This window comes from Salvelinus alpinus, chromosome 26, assembly GCF_045679555.1.
Source record: "Salvelinus alpinus chromosome 26, SLU_Salpinus.1, whole genome shotgun sequence".
Lineage (NCBI taxonomy): Eukaryota > Metazoa > Chordata > Actinopteri > Salmoniformes > Salmonidae > Salvelinus > Salvelinus alpinus.
This window is the reverse complement of record NC_092111.1, coordinates 40,789,292-40,806,437: the sequence shown is the minus strand read 5'-3', so window position 1 is coordinate 40,806,437 and position 17,146 is coordinate 40,789,292. Positions and strand designations below refer to the sequence as shown.

General features: G+C 44.3%; 1 protein-coding gene across 1 annotated transcript; it reads right to left on the bottom strand.

The window, feature by feature from the left end:
- Positions 1 to 3,424: 3,424 nt before the first annotated feature.
- LOC139555313 (gap junction beta-3 protein-like) lies at positions 3,425 to 6,314 on the bottom strand. The gene is made up of 2 exons (XM_071369016.1): positions 5,561 to 6,314; positions 3,425 to 4,580 (listed from the first exon to the last, which is right to left on the bottom strand). The coding sequence occupies exon 2, from the start codon at positions 4,489 to 4,491 to the stop codon at positions 3,703 to 3,705; it is 789 nt and encodes a 262-aa protein (XP_071225117.1). The 5' UTR covers positions 4,492 to 4,580; positions 5,561 to 6,314; the 3' UTR covers positions 3,425 to 3,702.
- Positions 6,315 to 17,146: the final 10,832 nt, after the last annotated feature.

The window sequence follows — 17,146 nt, the reverse complement described above, 5'->3', positions numbered from 1 at the left end:
ACTGATATTCATAGTAGTGTTTTGTGTTGAGCACATCATAAACCTACTGATATTCATAGTAGTGTTTTGTGTTGAGCACATCATAAACCTACTGATATTCATAGTAGTGTTTTGTGTTGAGCACATCATAAACCTACTGATATTCATAGTAGTGTTTTGTGTTGAGCACATCATAAACCTACTGATATTCATAGTAGTGTTTTGTGTTGAGCACATCATAAACCTACTGATATTCATAGTAGTGTTTTGTGTTGAGCACATCATAAACCTACTGATATTCATAGTAGTGTTTTGTGTTGAGCACATCATAAACCTACTGATATTCATAGTAGTGTTTTGTGTTGAGCACATCATAAACCTACTGATATTCATAGTAGTGTTTTGTGTTGAGCACATCATAAACCTACTGATATTCATAGTAGTGTTTTGTGTTGAGCACATCATAAACCTACTGATATTCATAGTAGTGTTTTGTGTTGAGCACATCATAAACCTACTGATATTCATAGTAGTGTTTTGTGTTGAGCACATCATAAACCTACTGATATTCATAGTAGTGTTTTGTGTTGAGCACATCATAAACCTACCGATATTCATAGTAGTGTTTTGTGTTGAGCACATCATAACCTACTGATATTCATAGTAGTGTTTTGTGTTGAGCACATCATAAACCTACTGATATTCATAGTAGTGTTTTGTGTTGAGCACATCATAAACCTACTGATATTCATAGTAGTGTTTTGTGTTGAGCACATCATAAACCTACTGATATTCATAGTAGTGTTTTGTGTTGAGCACATCATAAACCTACTGATATTCATAGTAGTGTTTTGTGTTGAGCACATCATAAACCTACTGATATTCATAGTAGTGTTTTGTGTTGAGCACATCATAACCTACTGATATTCATAGTAGTGTTTTGTGTTGAGCACATCATAAACCTACTGATATTCATAGTAGTGTTTTGTGTTGAGCACATCATAAACCTACTGATATTCATAGTAGTGTTTTGTGTTGAGCACATCATAAACCTACTGATATTCATAGTAGTGTTTTGTGTTGAGCACATCATAAACCTACTGATATTCATAGTAGTGTTTTGTGTTGAGCACATCAGTGTGGTGTTTGGTAGACAGCTCTATTCATATGATGTCATTTTGATGCAAAAAAACAACCATTTTGGAAAGAGCTAAAACTGTTTTGAATGCAGTGTTTGTTTTGCTAAGAATTTGTAGCGTTTTGTGTGTTTAGCGTTTTGGGGAAAATGGCCCAAAGATTCAGCAAACGTGTGTGTAAACAATTGTTGAAAAACTGTAAATATCTGCCTATTTCAAATCAAATGTATTTATAAAGCCCTTCTTACATCAGCCGATGTCACAAAGTGCTGTACAGAAACCCAGCCTAAAACCCCAAACAGCAAGCAATGCAGGTGTAGATGCACGGTATTTCAGCATACTGGAACTAAACAAAAAAACTCAACAAAATATGATAAACTGAAACTCTAAAAGGTTAAATCAAAGGCAAATTGTCTATTGATGAAATAAATATAGAGTAAAACAATTATATTTCAAAACTACAGTTTCCAACATTTCATCAAGATGATCCTGTGTTGGCCTGATTCCACCTCATTTTTGAGAAATGTTTCACCTAAATGTAGCACGTGATGTATGTTAGATTTAGTTGAGTTTTCTCGTAGTGGTTAACCAACACGTCCGGCTGGAGTGGTGTAAAGCTTTTCATGTGACAACACTGAAGAAATGACACTTTGCTACAATGTAAAGTAGTTAGTGTACAGCTTGTATAACAGTGTACATTTGCTGTCCCCTCAAAATAACTCAACACACAGCCATTAATGTCTAAACCGCTGGCAACAAAAGTGAGTACACCCCTAAGTGAAAATAACTCTGGACTCTGGAGTAGTGGAAACTCGTTCTCTGGAGTGATTAATCACGCTTCACCATCGGCAGTCCGACAAACGAATATGGGTTTGGCGGCTGCCAGGAGAAACCCTACCTGCCCCAGTGCATAGGGCCAACTGTAAAGTTTGGTGGAGGAGGAATAATGTACTGGAGCTGTTTTTCATGGTTCGGCCTAGGCCCCTCAGTTCCAGTGAAGGGAAATCTTAATGCTACAGCATACAATCACATTCTAGATTATTCTGTTCTTTCAACTTTGTGATAACAGTTTGGGGAAGGCCGTTTCTTGTTTCAGCATGACAATGACCCCGAGCACAAAGCGAGGTCCATAAAGAAATGGCTGGTTGACATCGGTGTGGAAGAACTTGACTGGCCTGCACAGAGCCCTGACATCAACCCCATCAAACACCTTTGGGATGATGTTCTTGTGGCTGAATGGAAGCAAGTCCCCGCAGCAAAGTTCCAACATCTAGTGGAAAGCCTTCCCAGAAGAGTGGAGGCTGTTATAGCAGCAATGTTCCAACATCTAGTGGAAAGCCTTCCCAGAAGAGTGGATGCTGTTATAGCAGCAATGTTCCAACATCTAGTGGAAAGCCTTCCCAGAAGAGTGGAGGCTGTTATAGCAGCAAAGAGGGGACCAACTCCATATTAATGCCCATGATTTTGGAATGAGATGTTGGATGAGCAGGTGTCCACATACTGTTTTGTAGTGTATATAACGTTAGGTTTGGCTGGCAGACTGTTTTGTAGTGTATATAACGTTAGGTTTGGCTGGCAGACTGTTTTGTAGTGTATATAACGTTAGGTTTGGCTGGCAGACTGTTTTGTAGTGTATATAACGTTAGGTTTGGCTGGCAGACTGTTTTGTAGTGTATATAACGTTAGGTTTGGCTGGCAGACTGTTTTGTAGTGTATATAACGTTAGGTTTGGCTGGCAGACTGTTTTGTAGTGTATATAACGTTAGGTTTGGCTGGCAGACTGTTTTGTAGTGTATATAACGTTAGGTTTGGCTGGCAGACTGTTTTGTAGTGTATATAACGTTAGGTTTGGCTGGCAGACTGTTTTGTAGTGTATATAACGTTAGGTTTGGCTGGCAGACTGTTTTGTAGTGTATATAACGTTAGGTTTGGCTGGCAGACTGCTTCAGATGAGATGATGACTTTATGGAATGAAAAATAATAAATAAATATACAAACAAACAAATCAAAACTATAAATAAAAACCCGTTTGAAATATTCTATTATTTTATAGTAATTTCCTATTGATGTCTACCCAATGTGGACCTGCCAGAGACAAGGGAATATTTTACATGTTTTGAATGATCTCAATTTTTTTGCTTTGGAATTTACATTTGAAAAGCTTTATTTCATAATAAACCGAACCAACCTTAAAAAGCACTTATCGCTCCGCATTAGTTTTCATCCAAAAACAATGAGGGACCACCATCTTAAGTGGGAGCAGAATTTAACACAACACAGAATAATTTTGATCTGGATTAAAAGTTTTTTTTTAAACTCACGGTTTCTCTTTGGTATAATAGGCAGAACTGACAGAGCAACTTGTTTCTGTTATCTTCTTACACCCTGGCAGGGAAGTGTACAGACCAAGGGCTGCCCACCCACTGGCTTCATAAAAAAATATTCTGATAAAACAATTACATTTAAATCACAATGAATTTGGCTAAAAAATACATTGATCATACAGTCGAATTCAGTTCACAACATTTAGTCAATAAAGATTTCCGTCAAATAAAACTTTGATTGTAAAAAACGTTTAATGTCTGACTTAAAAGATAGATGTACTCTTCTCCTCTATGTTGAAGCCGGCCTCGTTGCCCTTCTGGTAGTCTGCCGCCGGTGTCTGACACCCATCCCAGTCCGGCTCAGAGCACCTCTTCTTGGGGGAGGAATGGAGGCTTCCCCGGTGGCTGAGCCTCAGCACCCGGATGGCTATCAGGTAAAATATCTCACACACGTTGAGCACTATACACACAGCCGACGCTCCTACCATGAAGTAGGTAAACACCCTCTTCTCTGTGGGCCGGCCGATGTAGCAATCCACCTGGTTAGGACAAGGCCAAAGGTCGCACACGACGCGTCGCGGCAGGTCAAAGTTGTTGTAGATGAGATGCAGGAGGTAGAGGAACGCCACCTCGATGGCCGTCTTGAAGAAGAGGTTGAGGAGATATGTCCACCAGAGTCCTCCGTGCTTCTGTCCTGTGTTGTCGTAGAGACGGGCGTTCTCACCGTGTGTGATGCGGTACTTGCGCTCGCGTTCCTCGCGGTACGCCACGTGCATCACGACCATGAAAGAGGGGCAGGTGATGAAGATGAGCTGGATTGCCCAGATCCTGGTGTGGGAGACAGGGAAGAAGTGGTCGTAACAGGCGTTGGCGCAGCCGGGTTGACGGGTGTTGCAGTCAAAGTCTTTCTGATCGTCAATCCAGACACGTTCTGCAGCCACGACGAAGACCATGACTCGGAACACGAAGACCACGGAGAGCCAGATGCGTCCGAACACAGTGGAATATTTATTGACCCCGCTAAGCAGGGCCTCTAACATCTTCCAGTCCATGGTGAGATTGGAGTGGGATGCCTTCTTTCACCGTTGAACAGTCACCTGGATGCGTGGATGAGCTTCTGTCTTTGGACTTTAATGGAAAGCTGGAGGATGAAGAGAAGGTGATGAATTAATAAGTGTGTGAAACAACCATGGTATGGATTGAGCCAGTCCATCCGCCATTTCAGGGAAAGGGAACTACTTAAAATGAAGATCCTAACCTAACACTGGCATCGACATTGCCTGCCCTACTGGATGGCTACAGATTGATAGGTAGAAAAGCTTTGTAAATAAAGTTTTAAACAGTATGAAAAGTATACCGGCTAAACAACATATAATACAACTCTTCAATGTCACATAGAAATACATTTATTCAGGGTGCTAAAGTTTTTTTTCTTTTAAAAAGATCTGTTCACAGCCTTTTATTTAAACTCTGATCAAGCTTTTCATCCAAATCCCACTGTGACTCTCTCTCCATCTTCCGAAGCTGTTTTCTTAAAGGAAGGTCTTTGTTTTTTAAAGGAACGGCTGCTTTATCAAAACAATCTTTGCCTTCCATCAAGAGTCTAATGCTCACAAAGTCACATTTTGTTGTTGCAGGATTTCATAGAACATCTTGGGCATAGAACATCTTGGGCATAGAACATCTTGGGCATAGAACATCTTGGGCATAGAACATCTTGGGCATAGAACATCTTGGGCATAGACGTCAGTTCAACATCTTGGTTGAGTTTTGGTTTGGTTGAGTTGTCAATGTAAAATCAACCCCAAAAAATGTCAGTATGTCATTGGATTTAGGTGAAGTTGAGTGAAAAAAAAATATACAAAATGCCTTCATGTTGATTACTTTTTGCAAATCCAATCAGTTTTCATCGTAGATATAACGTCATCGCATTGATTGTTGTGGTTGAAATGACGTGGAAACAACATGCAATGATATTCAAAAACAAATAAATGATAATTTGCTTGTTGCTGCTGAATGCACATCCTTCTGAGGCATTTGGAAGTCATGTTAAAATGTTGTCATTCAAACACAAAAGTGACTCGTATCAATATTATTTATTGATTTAATAGCCCTACTTACAGTTGTTTCAGATCACTGAGCTGATGTTCCGTCCATCTTAGCTTGGCCCCGTCTCTCTGTTCCAACTCCAGTCTGATTTGACTATTGAATGCCGGGGCTTAACAAGGGCCGGTCTATGTCTGGACATTGTTGTTTAAACCACACTCTGGAGGTGTGGTCTGTAACGCTTCGGAATCAGTTCAGCTCTTTGTCACTAGCCAGTTAGTGATGCAATACCCTATTCAAATCAAATGCACGAATCAACATTGGAGTTGTCATGGTGACTAAGTGTCCCCACACAGGTGAGTATGGTTTGGTATCACCTTACGTCTGCCTAGACGCCCTCCTGTATCCGGCTTTGACACAGATTTCGAGATAAACACGATTCCAAACAGGAACGCTGATCCTTTAAATGCCAGGACAGCTGGAGCCATGGTACGGAGGTACCAGGATGTAGACACAGGGCACTCCAGTCCCACAGAGAACTGATATGGTGACCACTATGGTGATTCATATTATTCTATTATATATATATTTTTTCATACTCAAACAAATCTGGCTTGTCGGTGCAGTCAACCTCCCAAAGTGGTGTTCATGCCCATTGAACAATGTACACTTGTACATTTACATTTGAGTCATTCAGCAGACAAAGACGCCTCTTATCTCGACTGACTAGACAGTTCATTCAGCTAGGGAAGGTGTCACGGACTGGGCAGACTTCACGGACTGGGCAGACTTCACGGACTGGGCAGACTCCACGGACTGGGCAAGGCTTCACGGACTGGGCAGACTTCACGGACTGGGCAGACTTCACGGACTGGGCAGACTTCACGCACTGGGCAGACTTCACGGACTGGGCAGACTTCACGGACTGGGCAGATCACTTAGGAGTGGTCATTCAAACTATATAGTACAGTCTATCACCCTCCGCTTACTGACCACTTCCATCCTAATGCTGCCAACCTGTACCTTAATTAAACTATTATTTAATTAATTTCGTTATCAAGGTGTGTCATTTTGTGGTTCTCTTTCATTGCAGGTGTTTGCAAGCTGCATGCCATGTGCACAAAGGGGGAAAAAAACGTTGTTACATTAAGATCCATATGACATTTTTTAGAGGTGTTCTTGAGCAAACTTAATTAAAAGTTTATACATCATGTATGATCATTTTGTCTGTGAGCTTGTTTCATAAAATATGTGATCCAATTAATGACATTGTGTAAAGCGTACGACTCGATTCAACACCTTCTAGTGGAGCACTGTTTCACCTTCCGTCTGTGGTAGCAGACGGTGTGTAATGTAAAATGGCCTATAAATGATTTCTGGAATGAATAAGAGGCTTTGGATCCAATCTATAATTGTTTTTGTGCCCAATAGATCCAAGTCCACATTACTTAAGTTGAAAATCATTATGATATTTTAGCTGAAATTGAAAAAAATGACATTTATATTTACAGAAGACAAAGAAAATAGTTCATAGGTCATATTAAAATGTTTTATTTCAAATTAGAACAATCTTTATGCTTGAAATTATATTACACATGGTATCAAAGAGCATATCAATAACTGAAGACTACAAATCAATCAATCGATCAATCAAATTTATTTATAAAGCCCTTCGTACATCAGCTGATGTCACAAAGTGCTGTACAGAAACCCAGCCTAAAACCGCAAACAGCAAGCAATGCTGGTGTAGAAGCACGGTGGCTAGGAAATACTCCCTAGAAAGGTCAAAACCTAGGAAGAAACCTAGAGTGGAACCAGGCTCTGAGGGCTGGCCAGTCCTCTTCTGGCTGTGCCGGGTGGAGAACAGAACATGGCCAAGATGCTCAAACATTCATAGATGACCTGCAGGGTCCGATAAGAATAATCACAGTGGTTGTAGAGGGTGCAACAGGTCAGCACCTCAGGAGTAAATGTCAGTTGGCTTTTCATAGCCGATCATTCAGAGTTAGACAGCAGGTGGACTGTCCCAGTCCAAATAACAGATAACATGTAATTCTCTAATAATGAATTACTAAACATGTCAAAAAGACCACATTTTGTCAGTGACTTTACAAACAACATTTTGGAGTATCAGACTCCTTGAAATGTATCTTTATAGTCTAAACAGTACATGTGCCTTTGACAAAGACATGACAGAATGGTGTCACAGACATGACAGAATGGTGTCACAGACATGACAGAATGGTGTCACGGACATGACAGAATGGTGTGTGTCAAGGACATGACAGAATGGTGTCACAGACATGACAGAATGGTGTGTGTCAAGGACATGACAGAATGGTGTCACAGACATGACAGAATGGTGTGTGTCAAGGACATGACAGAATGGTGTCACGGACATGACAGAATGGTGTCACAGACATGACAGAATGGTGTCACAGACATTACAGAATGGTGTCACAGACATGCCAGAATGGTGTGTGTCAAGGACATGACAGAATGGTGTCACAGACATGACAGAATGGTGTGTGTCAAGGACATGACAGAATGGTATCACGGACATGATAGAATGGTATCACAGACATGACAGAATGGTATCACAGACATGACAGAATGGTGTCACGGACATGACAGAATGGTCTCACAAACATGACAGAACGGTGTCACAGACATGACATAATGGTGTGTGTCAAGGACATGACAGAATGGTATCACGGACATGACAGAATGGTATCACGGACATGACAGAATGGTATCACGGACATGACAGAATGGTATCACGGACATGATATAATGGTATCACGGACATGACATAATTGTATCACAGACAAGACAGAATGGTGTCACGGACATGGCAGAATGGTCTCACAGACATGACAGTCACAGACATGACAGAATGGTGTCACAGACTTGACAGAATGGTATCAAGGACATAACAGAATGGTGTCACAGACATGACAAAATGGTCTCACAAACAAGACAGAACGGTGTCACGGACGTGACAGAATGGTGTCAAGGACATGACAGAATGGTGACACAAACATGACAGAATGGTATCACAGACAGAATGGTATCACAGACAAGACAGAATGGTATCACAGAAATGACAGAATGGTCTCACAGAAATGACAGAATGGTATCACAGACATGACAGAATGGACTCCCGAGTGGCGCAGCTGTCTAAGGCACTGCATCTCAGTGCTAGAGGCGTCACTACAGACCCTGGTTCGATTTCAGTCTGTATCACAACCGGCCCGTGATTGGGAGTCCCATAGGGTGGTGAACAATTGGCTCAGAGTCGTCCAGGTTAGGGTTTGGCCGGGGTAGGCCGTCATTGTAAATAAGAATTTGTTCTTATCTCACTTGCCTAGTTAAATAAAGGTTAAATTAATACAAATCAAAAAATGTAAATAAACAATGGTCTCAAAGACATGACAGAATGGTTTCACAGACATGAGAGAATGGTTTCACAGACATGAGAGAATGGTTTCACAGACATGAGAGAATGGTTTCACAGACATGAGAGAATGGTTTCACAGACATGACAGAATGGTTTCACAGACATGACAGAATGGTTTCACAGACATGGCAGAATGGTTTCACAGATATGACAGAATGGTGTCACAGACATGACAGAATGGTGTCACAGACATGACAGAATGGTTTCACAGACATGACAGAATGGTTTCACAGACATGGCAGAATGGTTTCACAGACATGGCAGAATGGTTTCACAGACATGACAGAATGGTGTCACAGACATGACAGAATGGTGTCACAGACATGGCAGAATGGTTTCACAGACATGAGAGAATGGTTTCACAGATATGACAGAATGGTTTGTAGTGCCAAACTTTCCGGAGGCTTTCCATTAGCTTTTGTTCCAGACCAGTACTAACACACAACTGATCAACTAATCGTCAACACCTTGATTAGATGCATCTAATCATGTATTAGTACTGGGTTTGAACAAAAACCTGCTAAACCAGAATTAAAGATAACAGTCTTAGGAGATAACCACACTGTAACCCCAGTGCAGAGCTCTCTGTCTTAGTCACTCCACCAACCATCTTCATCTTCTCCAGTTCAGACCACTTTCAGACCACACATCTTTCCCTTTCAGGGATATGGTAGCTGGCATGGTGAACGGGGAGGGACCTCTCCCCGACGGCACGGGGCCCTCCACCACCGATACACTCTGGCATGGTGAACGGGGAGGGACCTCTCCCCGACGGCACGGGGCCCTCCACCACGATACACTCTGGCATGGTGAACGGGGAGGGACCTCTCCCCGACGGCACGGGGCCCTCCACCACGATACACTCTGGCATGGTGAACGGGGAGGGACCTCTCCCCGACGGCACGGGGCCCTCCACCACGATACACTCTGGCATGGTGAACGGGGAGGGACCTCTCCCCGACGGCACGGGGCCCTCCACCACGATACACTCTGGCATGGTGAACGGGGAGGGACCTCTCCCCGACGGCACGGGGCCCTCCACCACGATACACTCTGGCATGGTGAACGGGGAGGGATCTCTCCCCGACGGCACGGGGCCCTCCACCACCGATACACTCCCCTGCACCTCTTCCCCAAGAGGATTCACACAAAGCTAATCACCAGCATGAAGACTGTGGATACTCGCTTCTTTGTTGGCCTGTGGAACAGAAAGATCCATAGAATAATTTTCCTCTAGAACGTGAAATGAATCAATACAGTGGCTTGCCAAAGTATTCACCTCCCTTGGCATTTTCCCTATTTTGTTGCCTTACAACCTGGAATTAAAATAGATTTTAGGGGGGGTTGTATCATTTGATTTACACAACATGCTTACCACTTTGAAGATGCAAAATATGTATTATTGTGACACAAACAAGAAATAAGACAAAAAAAATGAAAACCTGAGCGTGCATAACTATTCACCCCCTCAAAGTCAATACTTTGTAGATCCACCTTTTGCAGCAATTACAGCTGTAAGTCTCTTGGGGTATGTCTCTATAAGCTTGGCACATCTAGCCACTGGAATTTTTGCCCATTCGTCAAGGCAAATCTGCTCCAGCTCCTTTTAGTTGGATGGGCTCCGCTGGTGTACAGCAATCTTTAAGTCATACCACAGATTCTCAATTGGATTGAGGTCTGGGCTTTGACTAGGCCATTCCCAGACATTTAACTTCTCTAGGATAGGGGACAGCATTTTCACGTTTGGATGAAAAGCATACCCAAATTCAACTGCCAGCTACTCATCCCCAGAAGATAAGATATGCATATTATTAGTATATTTGGAGAGAAAACACTCTGAAGTTTCTAAAACTGTTTGAATCATGTCTGCGAGTATAACAGAACTTATTTAGCAGGCGAAACCCTGAGGACAAACCATTCAGATTTTCTTTTTTTTGCGGTCACTCTTTTCAATGGGGTTTCATTGGGAATACAGATTTCTAATTGACCTTCTTGCAGTTCCTACCGCTTCCACTGGATGTCAACAGTCTTTAGAAATTGGTTGAGGTTTTTTCCTTTGTGTAATGAAGAAGTACGGCCATCTTGAACGAGGGTCACTTGAAGTGTACTGTTTGTTAGAGGTGCGTGACCAGAAAGCTAGCTACAGTTTGTTTTAATCCTGTATTGAACACAGATCATCCCGTCTTCAATTTTATCGATTTATTTACGTAAAAAAATACCTAAAGTTGTATTACAAAAGTAGTTTGAAATGTTTTGGCAAAGTTTACAGGTAACTTTTGAGATATTTTGCAGTCACGTTGCACAGGTTGGAACCGGTGCTTTTCTGGATCAAACGCTCCAAATAAATTGACATTTTGGATATATATCGACGGAATTAATCGAACAAAGGGACCATGTGTGATGTTTATGGGACATATTGGAGTGCCAACAACAGAAGCTCGTCAAAGGTAAGGCATGAATTATATTTGTATATCTGCGTTTTGTGTCGCGCCTGCAGTGTTGAAATATGCTTCTCTCTCTTTGTTTACTCTGTTGCTATCCTCAGATAATAGCATCGGTTGCTTTCGCCGAAAAGCCTATTTGAATTCTGACATGTTGGCTGGATTCACAACAAGTGTAGCTTTAATTTGGTATCTTTCATGTGTGATTTCATGAAAGTTAGATAATAGTAATAGTAGTAGTAGTAGTAATAATAGTAGTAGTGGTAGTAGTAGACAGTAGTAGTAGTAGTAGTAGTAGCAGTAGTAGAGGTGGTAGTAGTAGTAGAGGTAGTATTAGTAGTAGTAACAGTAGTAGTAGTAGTAGACAGTAGTAGTGCTAGTAGTAGTAGTAGTAGTAGTAGTGGTGGTAGTAGTGGTGGTAGTAGTAGTGGTAGTAGTTGTAGTAGACAGTAGTAGACAGTAGTAGTACTAGTAGTAGACAGTAGTAGTAGTAGTATTAGTAGTAGACAGTAGTAGTACTAGTAGTAGTAGTAGTAGTATTAGTAGTATCAGTAGTAGTAGTATTAGTAGTAGTAGTAGTAGTACTACTAGTAGTAGTAGTAGTAGTACTAGTAGTAGTAGTAGTACTAGTAGTAGTAGTAGTAGTAGTAGTGGCACTAGTAGTATTAGTAGTAGTACTAGTAGTAGTGGTAGTAGTAGTAGACAGTAGTAGTAGTACTAGTAGTAGTATTAGTAGTATCAGTAGTAGTAGTATCAGTAGTAGTAGTATTAGTAGTATCAGTAGTAGTAGTATTATTAGTAGTAGTAGTAGTAGTAGGCCAGCTTTTCTTCAGTTCTGTTCCAGGCAAGCCTCCAAAAGAACCGACAACTGGAGCTAAGCCTCTTGACACACGTGAAGTCAAAGTTGTAACTCTTGACACAACCGCCTCTCGTTGCCTGTGGACTTCTACCCCTTGGTAGAAAATACTCAAGTCAGGAAAAGTGTCTCTTTAATAAAACTTACTCAGATGTGCCACCTAGCTTGAGGGAGGGAAGTATTGCATGCCCATACTGAGTGGACTAGTTTAGGTAAACATACCTGCAACATCTTCTGCTTAGTGTTTGAGTAGATTAGGGAGTGGCTGATAACAATTTATGACGCTGCAATCATAGCCAAGTGGAATGTGGGAACTTACCGCATATGACTGGAGAAAATCTATTTGAACAACCCTCCAACTGGTAATTACTAGTGGGAAACTAGTCCATAATCCTGAGCTCCCACTTCTCCCACCTCTGATGTCAGTCACCTACTAAGGAAATTACCTTGGAAAACAAAATTTTCAGCAGAAAAACGCAATAACAAGACAAAAGCAATCTATTAATATGTTTTTTTTAACACTATAATTTGTTTGCTTTGATAGATGTACTTTTAGTTTATGATTTTTACGCAGCTTGTTGGCCATTAGCCAATCAAACGGCGTGAATGCATCCAACTGGTGTTTACGACATCACAACTGGCAAATTCTCACCTCCCATTTGGTTTATGAACGCTGCATTATAAAACTTTCAACATAGAGCGAAGGAGACTGATTCCAACTACAAAAATGAGAGTGGTGTGTAGTTTAGAGAGGAAGAGAGAGACAGAGAGAGAGAGATTTGTTGGGTTGGAGAGTGAACGAGAAAAATGCAACTTCAGCATTGGCATGGCAATTTCAATGGTGTGTGTGTGTGTCTCTCTCTCTGTGTGTGTGTGTCTCTCTCTGTGTGTGTGTGTGTGTCTCTGTGTGTGTGTGTGTGTGTGTGTGTGTGTGTATCTCTGTGGGTGTGGGTGTGTGCGTGTGTGTGTCTGTGTGTGCGTGTGTGTGGGGGGGGATATGGGATCATGCTGTGGGAACGACTTGATTAGTGTAGTGTCAACAACGCAGCCACTGCCAGCTAGCCTACAAAGTCAACAACGCAGCCACTGCCAGCTAGCCTACTTCAGCAGTACTGTATCATCTTAATCATTCTAGTCAATAATATTCTTGCTACGTAAGCTTAACTTTCTGAACATTCGAGACGCGTAGTCCACTTGTCATTCCAATCTCCTTTGCATTAGCTTAGTCTCTTCTGTAGCCTGTCAACTATGTGTCTGTCTATCCCTGTTCTCTCCTCTCTGCACAGACCATACAAACGCTCCACACCGCGTGGCCGCGGCCACCCTAATCTGGTGGTCCCAGCACGCACGACCCACGTGGAGTTCCAGGTCTCCGGTAGCCTCTGGAACTGCCGATCTGCGGCCAACAAGGCAGAGTTCATCTCAGCCTATGCCTCCCTCCAGTCCCTCGACTTCTTGGCACTGACGGAAACATGGATCACCACAGATAACACTGCTACTCCTACTGCTCTCTCTTCGTCCGCCCACGTGTTCTCGCACACCCCGAGAGCTTCTGGTCAGCGGGGTGGTGGCACCGGGATCCTCATCTCTCCCAAGTGGTCATTCTCTCTTTCTCCCCTTACCCATCTGTCTATCGCCTCCTTTGAATTCCATGCTGTCACAGTTACCAGCCCTTTCAAGCTTAACATCCTTATCATTTATCGCCCTCCAGGTTCCCTCGGAGAGTTCATCAATGAGCTTGATGCCTTGATAAGCTCCTTTCCTGAGGACGGCTCACCTCTCACAGTTCTGGGCGACTTTAACCTCCCCACGTCTACCTTTGACTCATTCCTCTCTGCCTCCTTCTTTCCACTCCTCTCCTCTTTTGACCTCACCCTCTCACCTTCCCCCCCTACTCACAAGGCAGGCAATACGCTCGACCTCATCTTTACTAGATGCTGTTCTTCCACTAACCTCATTGCAACTCCCCTCCAAGTCTCCGACCACTACCTTGTATCCTTTTCCTTCTCGCTCTCATCCAACACTTCCCACACTGCCCCTACTCGGATGGTATCGCGCCGTCCCAACCTTCGCTCTCTCTCCCCCGCTACCCTCTCCTCTTCCATCCTATCATCTCTTCCCTCTGCTCAAACCTTCTCCAACCTATCTCCTGATTCTGCCTCCTCAACCCTCCTCTCCTCCCTTTCTGCATCCTTTGATTCTCTATGTCCCCTATCCTCCAGGCCGGCTCGGTCCTCCCCTCCCGCTCCGTGGCTCGACGACTCATTGCGAGCTCACAGAACAGGGCTCCGGGCAGCCGAGCGGAAATGGAGGAAAACTCGCCTCCCTGCGGACCTGGCATCCTTTCACTCCCTCCTCTCTACATTTTCCTCTTCTGTCTCTGCTGCTAAAGCCACTTTCTACCACTCTAAATTCCAAGCATCTGCCTCTAACCCTAGGAAGCTCTTTGCCACCTTCTCCTCCCTCCTGAATCCTCCTCCCCCTCCCCCCCCCTCCTCCCTCTCTTCAGATGACTTCGTCAACCATTTTGAAAAGAAGGTCGACGACATCCGATCCTCGTTTGCTAAGTCAAACGACACCGCTGGTTCTGCTCACACTGCCCTACCCTGTGCTCTGACCTCTTTCTCCCCTCTCTCTCCAGATGAAATCTCGCGTCTTGTGACGGTCGGCCGCCCAACAACCTGCCCGCTTGACCCTATCCCCTCCTCTCTTCTCCAGACCATTTCCGGAGACCTTCTCCCTTACCTCACCTCGCTCATCAACTCATCCCTGACCGCTGGCTACGTCCCTTCCGTCTTCAAGAGAGCGAGAGTTGCACCCCTTCTGAAAAAACCTACACTCGATCCCTCCGATGTCAACAACTACAGACCAGTATCCCTTCTTTCTTTTCTCTCCAAAACTCTTGAACGTGCCGTCCTTGGCCAGCTCTCCCGCTATCTCTCTCAGAATGACCTTCTTGATCCAAATCAGTCAGGTTTCAAGACTAGTCATTCAACTGAGACTGCTCTTCTCTGTATCACGGAGGCGCTCCGCACTGCTAAAGCTAACTCTCTCTCCTCTGCTCTCACCCTTCTAGACCTATCGGCTGCCTTCGATACTGTGAACCATCAGATCCTCCTCTCCACCCTCTCCGAGTTGGGCATCTCCGGCGCGGCCCACGCTTGGATTGCGTCCTACCTGACAGGTCACTCCTACCAGGTGGCGTGGCGAGAATCTGTCTCCTCACCACGTGCTCTCACCACTGGTGTCCCCCAGGGCTCTGTTCTAGGCCCTCTCCTATTCTCGCTATACACCAAGTCACTTGGCTCTGTCATAACCTCACATGGTCTCTCCTATCATTGCTATGCAGACGACACACAACTAATCTTCTCCTTTCCCCCTTCTGATGACCAGGTGGCGAATCGCATCTCTGCATGTCTGGCAGACATATCAGTGTGGATGACGGATCACCACCTCAAGCTGAACCTCGGCAAGACGGAGCTGCTCTTCCTCCCGGGGAAGGACTGCCCGTTCCATGATCTCGCCATCACGGTTGACAACTCCATTGTGTCCTCCTCCCAGAGCGCTAAGAACCTTGGCGTGATCCTGGACAACACCCTGTCGTTCTCAACTAACATCAAGGCGGTGGCCCGTTCCTGTAGGTTCATGCTCTACAACATCCGCAGAGTACGACCCTGCCTCACACAGGAAGCGGCGCAGGTCCTAATCCAGGCACTTGTCATCTCCCGTCTGGATTACTGCAACTCGCTGTTGGCTGGGCTCCCTGCCTGTGCCATTAAACCCCTACAACTCATCCAGAACGCCGCAGCCCGTCTGGTGTTCAACCTTCCCAAGTTCTCTCACGTCACCCCGCTCCTCCGCTCTCTCCACTGGCTTCCAGTTGAAGCTCGCATCCGCTACAAGACCATGGTGCTTGCCTACGGAGCTGTGAGGGGAACGGCACCTCAGTACCTCCAGGCTCTGATCAGGCCCTACACCCAAACAAGGGCACTGCGTTCATCCACCTCTGGCCTGCTCGCCTCCCTACCACTGAGGAAGTACAGTTCCCGCTCAGCCCAGTCAAAACTGTTCGCTGCTCTGGCCCCCCAATGGTGGAACAAACTCCCTCACGACGCCAGGACAGCGGAGTCAATCACCACCTTCCGGAGACACCTGAAACCCCACCTCTTTAAGGAATACCTAGGATAGGATAAAGTAATCCTTCTCACCCCCCCCCCCCCCTCCCCCCTTAAAAGATTTAGATGCACTATTGTAAAGTGGCTGTTCCACTGGATGTCATAAGGTGAATGCACCAATTTGTAAGTCGCTCTGGATAAGAGCGTCTGCTAAATGACTTAAATGTAAATGTAAAAATCATGGTATGGGATCATGGTATGGGATCATGCTGTGGGATCATGGTATGGGATCATGCCGATGAAAATACATAGAGACATACACAGTGGGCAGTTTATTAGGTACACCCATCTAGTACCGGGTCGGATCCAGTTTCCCCCAGAACAGCCTGAATTATTCGGGGCATGGAAACGTTGCTCAAATGGTATCAAGGGACCTAACGTGTGCCAGGAAAACATTCTCCACACCATTACACCACCAGCCTGTACCGTTGACACCAGGCAGGATGGGGCCATGGACTCATGCTGCTTACGCCAAATCAGCATGAACAGGAACCGGGATTAGTCTGACCAGGCAATGTTTTTCCACTCCTCAATTGTGGAGTGTTAGTGATGTCCTGCCCACTGGAGCTGCTTCTTCTTCTTCTTGTTTTTAGCTGATAGGAGTGGAACCCCGGTGTGGTCGTCTGTTGCAACAGCCAATCCGTGACAAGGATCGTCAAGTTGTGCGTTCCGAGATGCCGTGTTGCACACCTCTATTGTACTGCGCCGTTATTTGCCTAGGGTGTGGCC

What these genes read in the sequence shown, in the direction of transcription:
- LOC139555313 (XM_071369016.1), bottom strand. Translation starts at nt 4,491, where the DNA reads ATGGACTGGAAGATGTTAGAGGCCCTGCTTAGCGGGGTCAATAAATAT.